This window comes from Budorcas taxicolor, chromosome 5 (genome assembly GCF_023091745.1).
Source record: "Budorcas taxicolor isolate Tak-1 chromosome 5, Takin1.1, whole genome shotgun sequence".
NCBI classification, from domain to species: domain Eukaryota; kingdom Metazoa; phylum Chordata; class Mammalia; order Artiodactyla; family Bovidae; genus Budorcas; species Budorcas taxicolor.
Window position 1 is genome coordinate 145,289,201 of NC_068914.1, and position 16,567 is coordinate 145,305,767.

General features: G+C 42.9%; 1 protein-coding gene across 1 annotated transcript in view; it reads left to right on the forward strand.

The window, feature by feature from the left end:
• Positions 1-16,567, forward strand: part of LOC128048485 (scavenger receptor cysteine-rich type 1 protein M130-like) — a 123,224-nt gene that overhangs the window by 105,742 nt on the left and 915 nt on the right. The window contains exons 15-24 of the mRNA XM_052640886.1: positions 4,867-4,959; positions 5,036-5,350; positions 6,442-6,756; positions 11,788-11,829; positions 11,918-12,232; positions 12,486-12,518; positions 13,084-13,221; positions 13,609-13,701; positions 13,970-14,054; positions 14,563-14,708. Of these exons, the coding sequence (XP_052496846.1) occupies positions 4,867-4,959; positions 5,036-5,350; positions 6,442-6,756; positions 11,788-11,829; positions 11,918-12,232; positions 12,486-12,518; positions 13,084-13,221; positions 13,609-13,701; positions 13,970-14,054; positions 14,563-14,708 (1,575 nt within the window). The remainder of the gene's footprint in view (positions 1-4,866; positions 4,960-5,035; positions 5,351-6,441; positions 6,757-11,787; positions 11,830-11,917; positions 12,233-12,485; positions 12,519-13,083; positions 13,222-13,608; positions 13,702-13,969; positions 14,055-14,562; positions 14,709-16,567) is intronic.

Sequence of the window (16,567 nt, forward strand, 5' to 3'; positions counted from 1 at the left end):
AGGCCTCCTGAGACAGCCATTTTGCTTTTTGGCATTTCTTTTTTTTTTGGGAATCATCTTTCTCACTGCCTTCTGTACAATGTCACGAACCTCCACCCATAGTTCATCAGGCACTCTGTCTATCAGATTTAGTCCCTTAAAGCCATTTCTCACTTCCACTGTGTAATCAAAAGGGATTTTATCTAGGTCATACTTGAATGGTCTAGCGCTTTTTCCTACTTTCTTCAATTTAAGTCTGGTCTGAATTGCCAATAAGGAGTTCATGATCTGAGCCACAGTCAGCTCCCAGTCTTGTTTTTTTGCTGACTGTATAGAGCTTCTCCATCTTTGGCTGCAAAGAATGTAATAAATCTGATTTCAGTATTGACTATCTTGTGATGTCCCCTTGTAGAGTTTTCTCTTGTGTTGTTGGAAGAGGGTGTTTGTTATGACCAGTACATTCTCTTGGCAAAACTGTGTTAGCCTTTGTCCTGCTTCATTCTGTACTCCAAGGGCTAATTTGCCTGTTACTCCAGGTGCTTCTTGACTTCTTACTTTTGCATTCCAGTCTCCTATAATGAAAAGAATGTCATTTTGGGGTGTTGGTTCCAGAGGGTCTTGTAGAGAACCATTCAACTTCAGCTTCTTCAGCATTACCGGTTGGGGCATAGACTGGGGTTACCGTGATATTGAATGGTTTGCCTTGGAATGAACAGAGATCATTCTGTCGTTTTTGAGATTGCATCCAAGTAAGTACCGCATTTCAGACTCTTTTTGTTGCCTATGATGGCTCCTCCATTTCTTGTGAGGGGTTCTTGCCCACAGTAGTAGATAATGATCATCAGAGTTATATTCACCCATTCCAGTCCATTTTAGTTCACTGATTCCTAAAATGTTGACGTTCACTCTTGCCATCTCCTGTTTGACCACTTCCAATTTGCCTGATTCATGGACCTAACATTCCAGGTTCCTATGCAATATTGTTATTTACAGCATCAGACCTTGCTTCCATCACCAGTCACATCCACTACTGGGTATTGTTTTTACTTTGGCTTCGTCTCTTTATTCTTTCTGGAGTTATTTCTCCATTGATCTCTAGTAGCCTATTGGGCACCTACAGACCTGGGGAGTATGTTATTAGTGTTAGTATTAGTTTAGTTAGTATTAGTGTGTCACTGATGTTATTAGTGTTTCCTTTAGTGAAGGATTTCTAGGAATAAGTTCTCTATGAACTTTACCTGGATTACCCAAATGTTAGGTGAATATTTTCCTTCAATCCTTCTTTCTTACTTCCCTCTCTGTCTCTCACTGTAGTTTTCTCTCTCTTTCTCTCTCGCTCTAGCTTTCCCTCTCTCTCCTTCTTTGTCCCCCTCTTGCCCCATTTTCCCCTGAGTATGTAAAATCTTTTGGTATTAAGTTGCAGACATGATGTTCCTTTATCTCTCCCTCCCAACAACAACAACAACAAAATACTTCAGGGAATTTCCTTACATAACCACAGTTCAGTCAAAGCTTTAGAGATGTCAGCTCCAGATGACATCTAAGTGTAACCACATAAGAAACCCCAAAGATAGAACTGCCAAGTTGAATCTTTCCCAAATTACTGACCCAGGAAATTGTGAGTAAAATGAAAAAAAAACTTTCTTCAACTGCTAAGTTTGGGGGAAATTTTGTTATACAGTATTATTAAACAGGCACTTACCATATGACCAGAATTTCTAAATAGAGGAATATTTATCCTCTGATCTTGCATTTTACTATTTCTACTTTATGTTGATCTAATGTGCTGATACACGGGTTCTTAATTCAGTTATTAACTTTTACAGCTGTAGAATTTTCATTTGTTTTTGTTGTCATTTCTCTGCCAAGATACACATTGTGTTAATTAATTCTTTGAGAACTTTAATCATGGCTATTTAAATTCTCTGTCAGATTATAAAACTCCTAGAGGGAAACATAGGTAGAACACTGTTTGACATTAATTGCAACAAGATCTTTTTTGACTAACGTCCTAGAGTAAGGAAAATAAAAACAAAAATAAACAAGTAGGGGCTAATTAAACTTAAAAGCTTTTGCATAGCAAAGGAAACCATAAACAGAACAAAAAGACAACTCTCAGAATAGGAGAAAATGTTTGGAAATGAAGCAACTGACAAGGGATTAATCTTCAAAATACACAAACAACTCAATATCAGCAAACCAAACAACTCAATGAAAAAATGGGAAAAAAGACCTAAATAGACATTTTTTCAGATATACAGATGGCTAACAAATACATGAAAAGATGTTCAACATCACTAATTATTAGAGAAATGCAAATCAAAACTACAGTCAGGTATTACTTCACATCAGTTAGAATGTCTATCATTAAAAAAAATCTACAAACAATAAATGCTGGAGAGAATGCACAGAAAAGGGAATCCTCTTACATATGGGTATGTAAATTGGTACAATTACTATGGAGAGCAGTATGGAGGTTCCTTAAAAAACTAAAAATAGAACTATTGTAGGACTCAGCAATCCCACTCCTGGGCACATACCTGGAGAAAATCATCATTCAAAAGAGACACAGATGTATAGAACAGTCTTTTGGACTCTGCGGGAGAGGGAGAGGGTGGGATGATTTGGGAGAATTGCATTGAAACATGTATAATATCATATATGGAACAAGTCGCCAGACCAGGTTCAATGCATGATACTGGATGCTTGGGGCTGGTGCACTGGGACGACCCAGAGGGATGGTACGGGGAGGGAGGAGGGAAGGGGGATCAGGATGGGGAACACGTGTATACTTGTGGTGGATACATGGTGATGTACGAGAAAACCAATACAAAATTATAAAGTAATTAACCTGCAATTAAAATAAATAAATTTGTTTTAAAAAAAGATGCATTCATCCTGATGTTCTCTGCAGCACTATTTGCAACAGTCAGGACACAGAAGCAACCTAAATGTCCCTCACAGGAGGAATGGGTAGAGAAGACGTGATACATATATAAAATGGAATATTACTCAGCCATAAAAAGGAAAAAAAGTTGTGTCACTTGCAGAGACATGGATAGACTTAGAGATTGTCATGTAAAGTAAATCAGAAAGAGAAAAACAAATATTGTATAACATCACTTATATGTGGAATCTAGAAAAATGGTAGAGATGAACTTACTGCAAAGCAGAAATAGAAACACCACATAGATAACAAATATATGGATACTAAGAGGGAAAATGAAGAGTGGGATGAATTGGGACATTGAGATTGGCATTTACATACTGTTGATGTGCTGTGCTTTGTCCTTAGTCCCTCAGTCGTGTCCAACTCTTTGTGACCCCATGGACTGTAGCCCTCCAGGCTCCTCTGTCCATGGGGATTCTCCGGGATAGAATAGTGGAGTGGGTTGCCATGCCCTTCTCCAGGGGATCTTCCCAACCCAAGGATCAAACCCAGGTCTCCTGCGTTGCAGGCAGATTCTTTACCATATGAGCCACCAGACTCAAAAGCCCTACACTATTGATACTAAGTATAAAATAGATATCACCTGGAGAATCTCATAGACATGGAGCCTGACGGGCTACAATCCATAGTGTCACAGAGTCAGACACAACTGAAGTGACTTAGCATGCACTCACACATAATAACCTATTGTATAGCACAGGGAACGCTACTCAGGATTCTGTGGTGACCTAAATAGGAAGTAAATCCAAGAAAGAGGGGATATACATATACATATATATATATGTACGTATGTATATATGTGTGTGTGTATGTTGTTGTTATTGTTTAGTTGCTGAGTTGTGTCCAACTCTTTTGTGACCTCTTGGACTGCAGCCTGCCATGCTCCTTTGTCCATAGTATTTCCCAGGCAAGAATACTGGAGTGGCTTGCCATTTCTTTCTCCGGGGGATCTTCCCAACCCAGGGATGGAACTCCAGTCTCCTGTTTGGCAAGCCGATTCTTTACCATTGAGTCACCTAGGAAGCCCATATGTATAACTTACTAAATTTGCTGTACGGCAGAAGCTACCACAATATTGTAAGGCAATTATACTCAAATAAAAATTAATAAAAATAAATAAAATAAATTCTCTGTTAGGTAACTCTAAGAGTCAAATACCCTGGGAAATTTTTTAATGTTTCTTTTTCCTCTCGGTTTTCCATGAGATCTCTTTTATGTATGTATTTTTTAAAACACAAACATTGTAGATAAAAAATTGTACAAATCCTTCAGAAAGGATCTTGTTTTGCTTCTTCTATTTAAGGGATAGATTTAAGGACAGACCAACTTATTTAAACCCATTCTTAATGCAAAGCTTGGCTTAAAACAGGATTTGTGGCCTTGTCAGTACTAGGCCTGGAAAATCCCATGGACGGAGGAGCCTGGTAGGCTTCAGTCCATGGGGTCGCAGAGAGTTGGACACAACTGAGCAACTTCACTATCACTTTTCCCTTCCATGCCTTGGAGAAGGAAATGGCAACCCACTCCAATGTTCTTGCCTGGAGAATCCCAGGGATGGGGGAGCCTGGTGGGCTGCTGTCTATGGGGTCGCACAGAGTTGGACACGACTGAAGTGACTTAGCAGCAGCAGCAGCAGTACCAGGGCTCTTCATAGAGAAAGGAAGCACTAAAATTATGATAACTTTACTGGTATGTTGCAGCTTTCATCTCAGCTCCATCACTGGGTCATTTTTTTTTTCTTTTGAAATTTTTACTTTATATTGGGGTATAGCCGATTAACAGTGTTACTATAGTTTCAGGTGAACAGCCAGGGACTCGGCCATACATATACATGTATCCGTTTTCCCCCAAATTCCCCTCGCCTCCTAAAAATTATTTAGTTTAACTGAGTTTCCTGTTCAACCCTCCCAACCCTCTTATCATTGCTGTTTCTTCAGGAAATCAGACCCAGGCGCTGCCCCAGTGCAACGATTCCGTGTCTGAACCAGCAGGGTTTGCAACCTCAGAGGAGAGCGCCCCTTACTGCTCAGGTGAGGGTCCCACAGGACAGAAGACCCTTCTCATTCCCCAGGTCCACGCCCCATTGTCCCATTTCTCTCTCCTCAGACAGCAGACAGCTCCGCCTGGTGGACGGGGGCGGTCCCTGCGCCGGGAGAGTGGAGATCCTTGACCAGGGCTCCTGGGGCACCATCTGTGATGATGGCTGGGACCTGGACGATGCCCGCGTGGTGTGCAGGCAGCTGGGCTGTGGAGAAGCCCTCAATGCCACGGGGTCTGCTCACTTCGGGGCAGGATCAGGGCCCATCTGGCTGGACGACCTGAACTGTGCTGGAAATGAGTCCCAGGTGTGGAGGTGCCCTTCCCGGGGCTGGGGGCGGCACGACTGCAGACACAAGGAGGACGCGGGAGTCATCTGCTCAGGTCAGCACTCCACACTGTCCACAGGCTGGAGGAGGGGTGGGGCCCTGGAGGACAGGGATCTGAGCCCCAGGGGAGAGATGCTGAAAGGACCAGAGAAGGAGGCTTCCTCCCATGGATCCTGTCTTTCCAGCAGACAAGAAGATGAGGTGCTTTTACTTCCTCCTGCAGCAGCTGACAATCTGGTCCTTTCTTCTCAATAGTGTTCCCTGGCAGAGCCTTTTCTTACAGTTTTTCTTGAAATCAGGGCTCACCCTTCTGGTACATATGGTAGAGAAGTCTTAAAGCCATGGTGCTAGTTTTTGTTTGTTCTGTAACAAATTGCCACATAGTTAATGGTTTAAAACAACATATTTATTTCCTTACACTTCTCTAGCTTAGATGTCCAGCAGGGATCTCACTGGACTGGGATCAAGGTATCAGCAGGGCCACAACACTTCTGAGCCTCTGGGAAAGAATCTGTTTCCTGTCTTTTCAAGCTTCTAGAAGCTGCCTGCCTTCCTTCACTCATAACCCCCTTCTGTTCATCATCAGACCAGCAACGCTCCACCTCTCTTACCGTTATCCATATTCACATCTCCCTGTAGCCAGAATGAGGAAAAGGATTCCCCTTTAAAGGATAGTGAGTCTAAGAATGTGATTAGACTGTGCTCAGGTGGTTAATCCACCATATTTCAGGTTAATCTCACCTTCCCAAGGTCCTTACCTTAATCAAAAGTCCCTTTTGCCAGATAAGGAAACAGTCACAGGTCCATTATTCTATCTGCCTTTGCACTGTCCACATCACATCCCTTTCATACACTCCCTTAGATGTTTTGTCAGGAAGCAGGAGTCAGCTCCCTCTCCCTGCAGGTGTCCAGGGTGGTCTTCCTCTCAGTTCATATCCACCACATCACTGTGGTAGAAATATTTAGAAAGACAGATACAAATGGACAAAGTCAGGTGAAAAGGAGACAGGTTTCACTCTGGTCATCTAATGGATTTGCTTCCTCAGCTGGGTCATAGATGAATGTTCACAATTTTGGGGAGAGAGGAAAACCCAGAGCACTGAGTGGAGTGCTCACTGTGTCCTGTCTCCTCCCTTTCAATCTTAGAGTTCCTGGCCCTCAGGATGGTCAGCAAGGACCAGCAGTGTGCTGGGTGGCTGGAAGTTTTCTACAACGGGACCTGGGGGAGTGTCTGCCACAGCCCCATGGACGATGTCACCGTGTCCGTCATCTGCAGTCAGCTTGGCTGTGGGGACAGTGGAACCCTCAGCTCTTCTGTTGCTCTTAGGGAAGGTTCTAGACCTCGGTGGGTAGATTTAATCCAATGTCGGAAAACAGATACCTCTCTCTGGCAGTGTCCTTCTGACCCTTGGAAATACAGTTCATGCTCTCCAAAGGAGGAAGCCTACATCTCATGTGCAGGTGACTTATGTCTGTTTCTGTGTCTGTCCCAACCCTGTAGGAAGTTATTAGTGAGATTTCATATTTTAAAATCTAAATGATGGGTTTAAGTTGAGTTTATAAAATGAATTTTGGATGGAGCTAATTTTATCCACTGTTTCAAACTTGCTTTATTAAAATTTTTTTAATATAATTGACATAACTCTATATTGTTTGTCATTGCAACATAATAGTTATGAATTTTTGTATATTGATAAATGATCACTATGATAAGTCTAGTTATATCCATCACCATATATGTAGCTAAATATTTTTCCTATATGATAAGAATGTTTAAGATGTATTTTCTCACCATCTTTCAAATAGACAATATGGTAATCATTATGGTCACCATGCTCTCTTCACTTATTAATTTTATAACTTGCAGTTATACCTTTTGACTACCTTTGCCCACACCAAATCCACCACCTCTGGTAGCCACGAACTACTCAGAATCTCTGAACTTGCTTTTTGCTTTAAGATTACATATATAAATGAGATCATATGTTGTTTTCTTCCTCTGATTTGTTTCACTTAGCATAATGCCCTCAAGGTCCATCCATGTTGTTGAAACTGGCAAGATTTTCTTCTTTTTTATGGGTGGATATATATCTGCATTACATTTTCTTTATTCATTCATCCATCAGTGAAGACTTACATTGTTTGGCTCTTGTAAATATTGCTATAAAATACTAAAAGATGATGTTGTTCAAGTGCTGTGACCAATATGTCAGCATATTTGGAAAATTCAGCCGTGGCCACAGGACGAGAGAAGGTCAGTTTTCATCCCAATCTCAAAGAAAGGCAATGTCAAAGCATGTTCAAACTACCCCACAGTTGTGCTCATTTCACATGCTAGCAAGGTTATGCTCAAAGTCTTTCAAGCCAGGCTTCAGCAGTAAGTGAACTGGGAACTTCCAAGATGTACAAGTTGGGTTTCGAAAAGGCAGAGGAACCAGAGATCAAATTGCCAACATTTGCTGGATCATAGAGTAAGCCAGAGAATTCCAGAAAAACATCTGCTTCACTGACTACACTAAAGTCTTTGACCATGTGGATCTCAACGAACTGTGGAAAATTCTTAAAGAGATGAGAATACCAGACCACCTTACCTGCCTCCTGAGAAACCTGTATGCAGGTCAAAAAGCAGCAGTTAGAACTGGACATGAAACAACCGACTGGTTCTACATTGGGAAAAGAGTTCGTCAAGGCTGTATATTGTCACTCTGTTTATTTAACTTATATGCAGAGTACATCATGGGAAATGCCTGGCTGGAAGAATCACAAGCTGAAATCAAGATTGCTGTGAGAAATATCAACAGCCTCAGATAGGCAGATGATACCACTCTAATGGCAGAAAGTGAAGATGAATTGAAGAGCCTCTTGTTGAGGGTGAAAGAGGAGAGTGAAAAAGCTGGCTTAAAGCTCAACATTCTAAAAACTAAGATCATGGCATCTGGCCCCATCACTTCATGGCAAATAAAAGAGGGAAAAGTGGAAACAGTGACAGATTTTCTTTTCTTGGGCTCCAAAATCTCTGCCGATGCTGTTTTCAGCCATGAGATTAAAAGAGGCTTGCTCCTTGGAAAGAAAGCTATGACAAACCTAGACAGAGTATTAAAAAGCAGAGACATCAATTTGCTGACAAAGGTCCATATAGTCAAAGCTATGGTTTTTCCATTAGTCATGTATGGATGTGAGAGTTGGATTATAAAGAAGCTGAATGCTAAACAGTTGATGATTTTGAATTGTGATGCTTGAACACCACAATTGAATTGAAAGTCCTTTGGGCAGAAAGGAGATCAAACCAACCAACCCTAAAGGAAATCAACATTGAATATTCTTTGGAAGGACTGATGCTGAAGCTGAAGCTACAGTACTTTTGCCACTTGTGAGAAGAGCTGACTCATTGGAAAAGACCCTGATGCTGGGAAATATTGAAGGCAAAAGAAGAAGGGGGCCACAGAGGATGAGATAGTTAGATAGCATCACCAGTTAAGTGGACATGAATTTGAGCAAACTTTGGGAGTTAGTGAAGGACAGAGGAGCCTGGCATGCTGCAGTCCATGGGGTTGCAAAGAGTCAGACACATTCTAGCAACTGAACACATGTTGCTGCAGTGAACATTGGGTTTTCAAGTTAGTGTTTTTGTTTCCTTCAGATAAATACTCCAAAGTGAAATTCCTAAATCATATGGCAGTTCTATTTTTAATTTTTGATGCACCTCAATACTGTTTCCATAGGGGCTGCATCAACTTACATTCCCTCTAACTGTGCAAAAGCTTTCCTGTCTCTTCACATTCTCCTCAACTCCTGTTATTTCTCCTTTTGGATAAAAGCCTTTCTAGAGGATATGAGGTGATATCTCATTGTGGTTTTGATTTGTATCTTCTGATGATTAGTAGTGTTAAGCACGCTTTCATGTACCTATTGGCAAGTTGTATGTATTCTTTAAAAAAAAGTCTGTTCAGGTTCTCTGCCCATTTTTAAAAAATCAGATTTTTTTTGCTACTGAGTTGTTTGAGTTCCTTGTGTACTTTGCATAATAATCCTTACCAGAAATATAATATGCAAATATTTTCTCCAATTCCATAGGTTGCTTTTTCAGTTTGTTGATGATTTCCTTAATTGGGCAGAAGCTTTTTAGGCTTATGCCATCACAACTGCTTGTTTTTACTCTTGTTCCCTTTGCTTTTGGTGTCAAATCCAAAAAATCATCACAAAGAATGACATCAAGGATTTTATTTTCTGTTTTTTCCTGTAGAAATTTTATGGCTTCAGGACTTGTGATCAAGTCTTTAATTTATTTTGAGTTAATTATTGTGAATGGTGTAAGATAGTGGTTCAGTTTCATTTTTTGAAAGTGGCTGTCCAGTTTTCCCAATGCCATTTACTGAAAACACTGTCCTTTCCCCACTGTATATTCTTTGCTTCCTTGTCAAAAGTTAATTTACCATAGAAATGTGGGTTTACTTATGAGCTCTCTATTCTGTTCCATTGATCTCTGTGTTCATTTTCATACCAACAACATACTGTTTTGATTAGTATAGCTTTGTAATACAGTGTGAAATCAGGAAGCACAGCACCTCTAGCTTTGTTACTCATTCTCAAGATTGCTTTGGTGTTCAGCATCTTTTGTGATTCCATGCAAATTTTAGGATTGTTTCTTCTGTATCTGTGAAAATTTCATTGGAATTTTGATATGGATTGCAGTGAATCTGTAGATTGCTTTAGGTAGTATGGGCATGTTAATAATATTAGATCTTCCAATCCATGAGCACATAATATCTTTCCATTTATTTGAGTCATCTTCAGTATCTTTCATCAGTGTCTTATAGTTTTCAGTGTACAGGTCTTTCACCTCCTTGGTTAAATTTATTCCTAGGTTTTTAATCCATTTTTCATGCAAATGTAAATAAAATTGTTTTCTCCTTATGGCAGTTTCTTGTTAGTGTATAGAAATGCAACTGATTTTTGTATATAGATTTTTCATTCTACAACTTTACTGATTGTATTAGTTCTCATATTTTTGGTGAAGTCTTTAGTGTTTTCTACATATCATATCAAGTAAGGGAGTTTCTTTCCTCATAATTTGGATGGTAAAGAGTCTGTCTGCAATGCAAGAGACCTGGGTTGAACTCCTGGGTTGGGAAGATCCCCTGGAGGAGGAAATGGCAACGCAGTTCAGTATTCTTGTCTGGAGAAACCCATGGACAGAGGATCCTGGTGGGCTATATTCCTTGGGGTCACAAAGAGACAAAACACGAGGGAGCAACTAACACTTTCATTTTCCAATCTGGAAAACATGTCAATTTTTCCTCTTCCTTTCAGATTTGGATATCTTGATTTTCTTTTTATTGCCTGATGGACCTGGATAGGACTACCAAAGCTAAGTTGAATAAAGTGGTGAGAGTAGACATTTTTGTCTTGTGTCTGATTTCAGAGGAAAAGCTTTTTTTTTTTTTTTTATAGTCAAGTATGATGTTAGCTGTGAATTTCTCACATGGCCTTAATTATGCTGAGATGCAATCCTTCTATACCTACTTTGTAAAAGAATTTTTACCATAAATGGATGTCGAATTTGTCACTTTTTCTGCATCCTTTGAGGATACGATTTTTATCTTTATTTTGTTTATTTGGTGTATCACATTGATTAATTGTGAATGTTGAACTATCCTTGCATCTGTAGAACAAATACCACTAGATCATGGTGTATGATTCTTTTAATGTTATTGTCAAGTTAATTCAGTTTTCTAATATTTTGTTGAGGATTTTTGCACTTATATTTATCAGAGTATTAGCCCATAATTTTCTTTTCTCATGGTGTCCTTATCTGGCTTTGGTATCAGAATAATGTTGGCCTCATAAAGTTAATTTGGAAGAATTCCTTTCTTCTGTTTTTGGAAGAGTTTGAGAAGGCTCTACCACTAAATACTGTTACATTGGGAATTGAGATTTTGACAGTAAATGTTGAATGAAATAAATAAATGTTGGGGAGGGTGACAAATAGTCAAACCATAGCACCTTATTCCTTCTACATTTCTCTCTCTGTTTCTCTCCTTCCCTCCCCCTCCACATACACAAACCCACGGCTAAGAATGTGGTGAGAGATATTTCAAAAGCAGAGGCTCACTCTCTTCCTTGCCTCTCTTTTTTCATCTCTTTGTCTTTTCCATTTGAAGGCCAAAGAGGCATTAAACTGTTAGACCTTTTATCGATGATGTTTTCCCTACAGTTAAACCCCGTGAACTGAGAGGTGGTAAAGTCTTTGACCATGAAAATGAGCAACCCGTCACAGAGGTCCTGCCATCATTTTCGCAGAGGTTCTCTGCATAGAGGGGGTAGGAGGTTTGATAGGATGATCTGGAAAGAATATTCAAATTTTGATACTTTATGACAGGTATTATTTACCCTTATTTTGTGTGTGTGTGTGTTGTTTTGAATTTGTATTTATTTCTATCAGCTTCAATTCTTTTATATACATATTTTCAGTCTTTTGTTCATTGTTTGTAGGAAGAAGACCCAAGAGCTGTCCAGCTGCTGCCCCCTGCACAGGTACGTCAGCCCCACCCCCTCCCCTGTGGCTCCCAGGGGCTCCTTCCTCCCACCATAGGAGTCACAGGAGGGGCTGCTGCCTTTTCAGACAGAGAGAAGCTCCGGCTCAGGGGAGGAGACAGCGAGTGCTCAGGGCGGGTGGAGGTCTGGCACAGCGGCTCCTGGGGCACCGTGTGCGATGACTCCTGGAGCCTGGCAGAGGCCGAGGTGGTGTGCCAGCAGCTGGGCTGTGGCCAGGCCCTGGAAGCCCTGCAGGCTGCGACGTTTGGCCCTGGAAATGGGAGCATCTGGCTGGACGAGGTGCGGTGCGGGGGCCGGGAGTCCTCCCTGTGGGACTGTGCTGCGGAGCCCTGGGGGCAGAGCGACTGCAAGCACGAGGAGGATGCTGGTGTGAGGTGCTCTGGTGAGTGAGGGGCTCGGGGTCCACCCTGGGTGAGCTGGGGCAGCACGGGGTAGCAGGCTGAGCCGGGTATGGTTGGGAGTTTGTATCCTGACAGCATCTTGGTGCTGGGGCTCTGATCTAGGATGGGAGAGCTGGGAGGACTGGATACTGATGTTGTGGAGACTGAGGGGTGATTTCAGGCTCAGGAGGGAAAAATGAGCTGCCCTGTGTTCTGGCCAATCACCCTGCTCCAAACTGCCGTTTTTCTCTTTAGGTGTAAGGACAACATTGCCCACGACTACAGCAGGTACTGTGATCCATCCACGGGCAGGGGAGAATACTCAAATACTGGGGACCTGTTCTGCGGGCTCTCTGACAGCTCAGGAGAAGAAAGAGCCTGAGGAGTTTGTGGCCGTTGGGGAGGAGCCAAGGCATTACTTTGGGGAAATCCCCTGCCTTGGTTCCCAAGGTCAAATGTTCTCATGCCTGGTGGTCCAAGTGAGTCTGGTTCCCATGTTGTAGAATCTAAGTATCTCCCACCTGCCCCTGTGTGTTGCTCATTATCAGTGAGGTGCGGGTCCCAGGACTGTTTGATGCTCTGTCTCCTGAAGCCCAAGGAGAAGGGATGAGCTGGGTCCTCAGAGGCTGTCTCGGCAGGGCAGCTCCCTGGCAATCCCTGGCTCTGCCTCAGGGCCACACTGGCCAGAGTGGAGTTGACTTGTCTCAGGAGGAGACCCAGAGGAGGCCAGTCTGTTAGTGTACTTGTGTCTGAGGCTGGGATGCCATCATCTGGAGCTCCCTGGAAATGCTGGCAGGGGTTTCTCTGTGCCTCTGTGTGAGCTTCTCCAACCTTCTTCCCTTGTTTTCCTTAGGGACAAGAACAACCTCAAATCCTCTCCCTGGTGTCTTCTCCCTGCCTGGGGTCCTCTGCCTCATCCTGGGAGCCCTTCTCTTCCTGGTCCTCATCATCCTGGTGACTCAGCTGCTCAGATGGAGAGCAGAGCGCAGAGGTGGGCAGCAGGGGGACCTGGGGACCAGGGAGAGTGTGTGGAGGCAGGAGATGGGGCAGGTGTGAGGAGGGAACCTGGGCCAGGTACTGTTCTGAGTCTGAAGACTCCATGTGCTCCGTGCTGAGCTCTAAGGGCTGAGTAGACAGAGGATCTTAGGACTGGGGTGTGGACTCTCATAAGTCATGGCCTCTCCTTTGAGACCAGACAAGTTGGGGCTGAGCTGTGGATTCAGGTCAGATGAGGGGAGAAGGTGCTGACACAGTGCACAGGGTGGAAGGTTAAGCCGAGGCCTTGGCAGCCCCCATGTGAGCACTGGGGAGATGAAGGTGGGCTGGCTGGATCGGGGTGTCTGGGGCAGCTTCTCTGACCTGCTGGGGGATCTCTCAGCCTTATCCAGCCATGAAGATGCTCTTGCTGAAGCCGTGTATGAGGAGCTTGATGACTTTGTGACTCGGAAAGAGGGTCTTCTTGGTAGTCCAGGTAGGTGTCTCTGTCTGCCTTCCTGGGACCTCTGGTTGTCACCACTTACTGGGTGTGCGGGTCTTCTCAGCATCCACAGACCCTGCATGTGCCCCAGGCTCACAGAGGTGGCTCTCCAAAGTGGCAGGATGGCCTCTTGAGCCCTGTGAGCCCCCAGCCTCCATTTACATGGCAGGAGCCAGGCTTGTCCCTTCCCAACCTTAGCACAGGTCCCGTGGGTGTGGGGAGGGTCGTTCTGTGTGTTATGTGATGTTTATCTCCACATTAGGCTTCCTGTCAGATGACACAGTGATTAAACTGCCGTATTACACCAGGGACGGTGAGGAGTACAGTGACTACAGATCTGCACCAGGTAAAGGAGGTGAACCTACCTCGGCTGGGCTTTGGGGAGGAGAGTTTCCCTCCTCATAGTGATGAGATGCAAGGGGAACAGTCTTCCTTTGACGGACCAGAGGCATCCCTTGTGTCCAGATGGGATTCGTCCTTCTCCTTCTCTGGCTGTTCTGTGGTGTCCCACATTGGGGCTGGTCTCTCTGTGTCCAGAATCACAACAGGCACACAATGTTTTAAAAAATAACATCTGTAAAGCACAATTTGTTGAAGTACTTTAGTAATGTTCAGTGGCATAAGAGTAGCTTTGTGATATGTAGTTTCCTTCAGGAAATCTTAAGATATATAGAATCATGTTTTGGTTTATGGGTACATCAAAATGAAACATGGTCTTAGAGAAAAAGTCTTTTAAATCAAGAGGTGACTGGTGCCTCTATTTAGCAATTCAGAAACTCTTGATCATAAGGGATCTTAGATATTTCCCAGACCAACCCACTTACTGTGGTTTCATCAGATCCTGTTGTCTCTCTTGGAACCCCCAGATCAGAGGACTGATGTCCCTGCTGAAAATTACGATGATGCTGAAGAGGTATTAGTGCCTGGGCCTCCTCCTGCCTCTCAGAGGAGTGAGGAAAAAGTGTTCCCAGAGGAGAATGGGGCGAGATCCCCCCAGAAAGGTGAGTGGGGTCAGCTGATCTACTATTTTTCAATCTGGAAAGGGTGAATTTGTGCTCCTCAATGCCCAGCCTCCCTAGAGATTCAAAATATAGGTAATCTCATACATTTGATAGCATCATCTTGACCATATGCCATATTTAATGCCATTAGATTCCTTGTAAGGAGTGAGGAATCACGCTACTTTTGGCATTTATGTCTCCCTAATGTGACATAAACATCATTTTATATGTGATATACTTGCATTAAGATTTATAGGTTATGGAATTTCCTGGTAGTCCAGTGGTTAGGACTCTGTGCTTTTACTGCTTGGGCTTAAGTTCAACTCTGGTCAAGGAACTAAGATCCCACAAGCCTTGTGTCATGGCCAAAAGAGAAATTTATTGATTAATTGAGCATATTTATAAAGAAAACTAAGTGCCAAAGAATTGATGCTTTGGAACTGTGGTGTGGACTGCAAGGATATCAAACCAGTCAATCCTAATGGAAATCAGTTCTGAATATTCATTGGAATGACTGATGTTGAAGCTGAAGCTTCAATATTTTGGCCATCTGATGTGAAGAACTGACTCATTGGAAAAGAACCTGACGCTGGAAAAGATTGAAGGCAGGAAGAGAAGGATGACAGAGGATGAGATGGTTGGATGACATCACCAGCTCGATGGAGCTGAGTTTGAGTAAGCTCCAGGAGTTGGTGATGGACAGAAAAGCCTGGAGTGCTGCGGTCCATTCAGTGGTAAAAAGTCAGCCACAAGTGAGTGGCTGAACTGAACTAATACATGAAAGGCAGAGATTTAAAAATATACATTGCAGTATTGAATTGGGTGAAACATTTTTATAATCTAAGATGAGCTCTGTTCATATGTTAACATTAACAAGTACAAAGTCTATGATACATGGTGACCTTAACATTAAGCCATGGTGGTGGATCATAGACTCTGCATTTGTGATCAGTTCGCTGGGCTGGAAGAAGCACAAGCTGAAATCAAGATTGCTGGGGGAAATATCGATAACCTCAGATATGCAGATGACACCACCCTTATGGTAGAAAGTGAAGAAGAACTAAAGAGCCTCTTGATGAAAGTGAAACAGGAGAGTGAAAAAGTTAGCTTAAAGCTTAACATTCAGAAAACTAAGATCATGGCATCCAGTCCCATCACTTCATGGGAAATAGATGGGGAAACAGTGGAAACAGTATCAGACTTTTTTTTTTTTGGCTCCAAAAATCACCGCAGATGGTGATTGCAGCCATGAAATTAAAAGACCCTTACTCCTTTGGCTCAGACGGTAAAGCATCTGCCTGCAATGCGGGAGACCTGGGTTTGATTCCTGGGTCAGGAAGATCCCCTGGAGAAGGAAATGGCAATCCAGTCCAGAACTCTTGCCTGGAAAATCCCATGGACGGAGGAGCCTGATAGGCTACAGTCCATGAGGTCGCAAAGAGTCGGACACGACTGAGCAACTTCACTTTCTTTTCTTTCTTTCTTTACTCCTTGGAAGGAAACTTATGACTGACCTAGATAACACATTAAAAAGCAGAGACAGTACTTTGCCAACAAAGGTCCGTCTAGTCAAGGCTATGGTTTTTCCAGTAGTCATGTATGGATGTGAGAGTTGGATTGTGAAGAAGGCTGAGCACCGAAGAATGGATGCTTTTGAACTATGGTGTTGGAGAAGACTCTTGAGTGTCCCTTGGACTTCAAGGAGATCCAATCAGTCCATCCTAAAGGAGACCAGTCCTGGGTGTTCATTGGAAGGACTGATGCTGAGGCTGAAATTCCAATACTTTGGCCACCTCATGCGAACAGTTGACTCATTGGAAAAGGCCCTGATGCTGGAGGGATTGGGGGCAGGAGGAGAA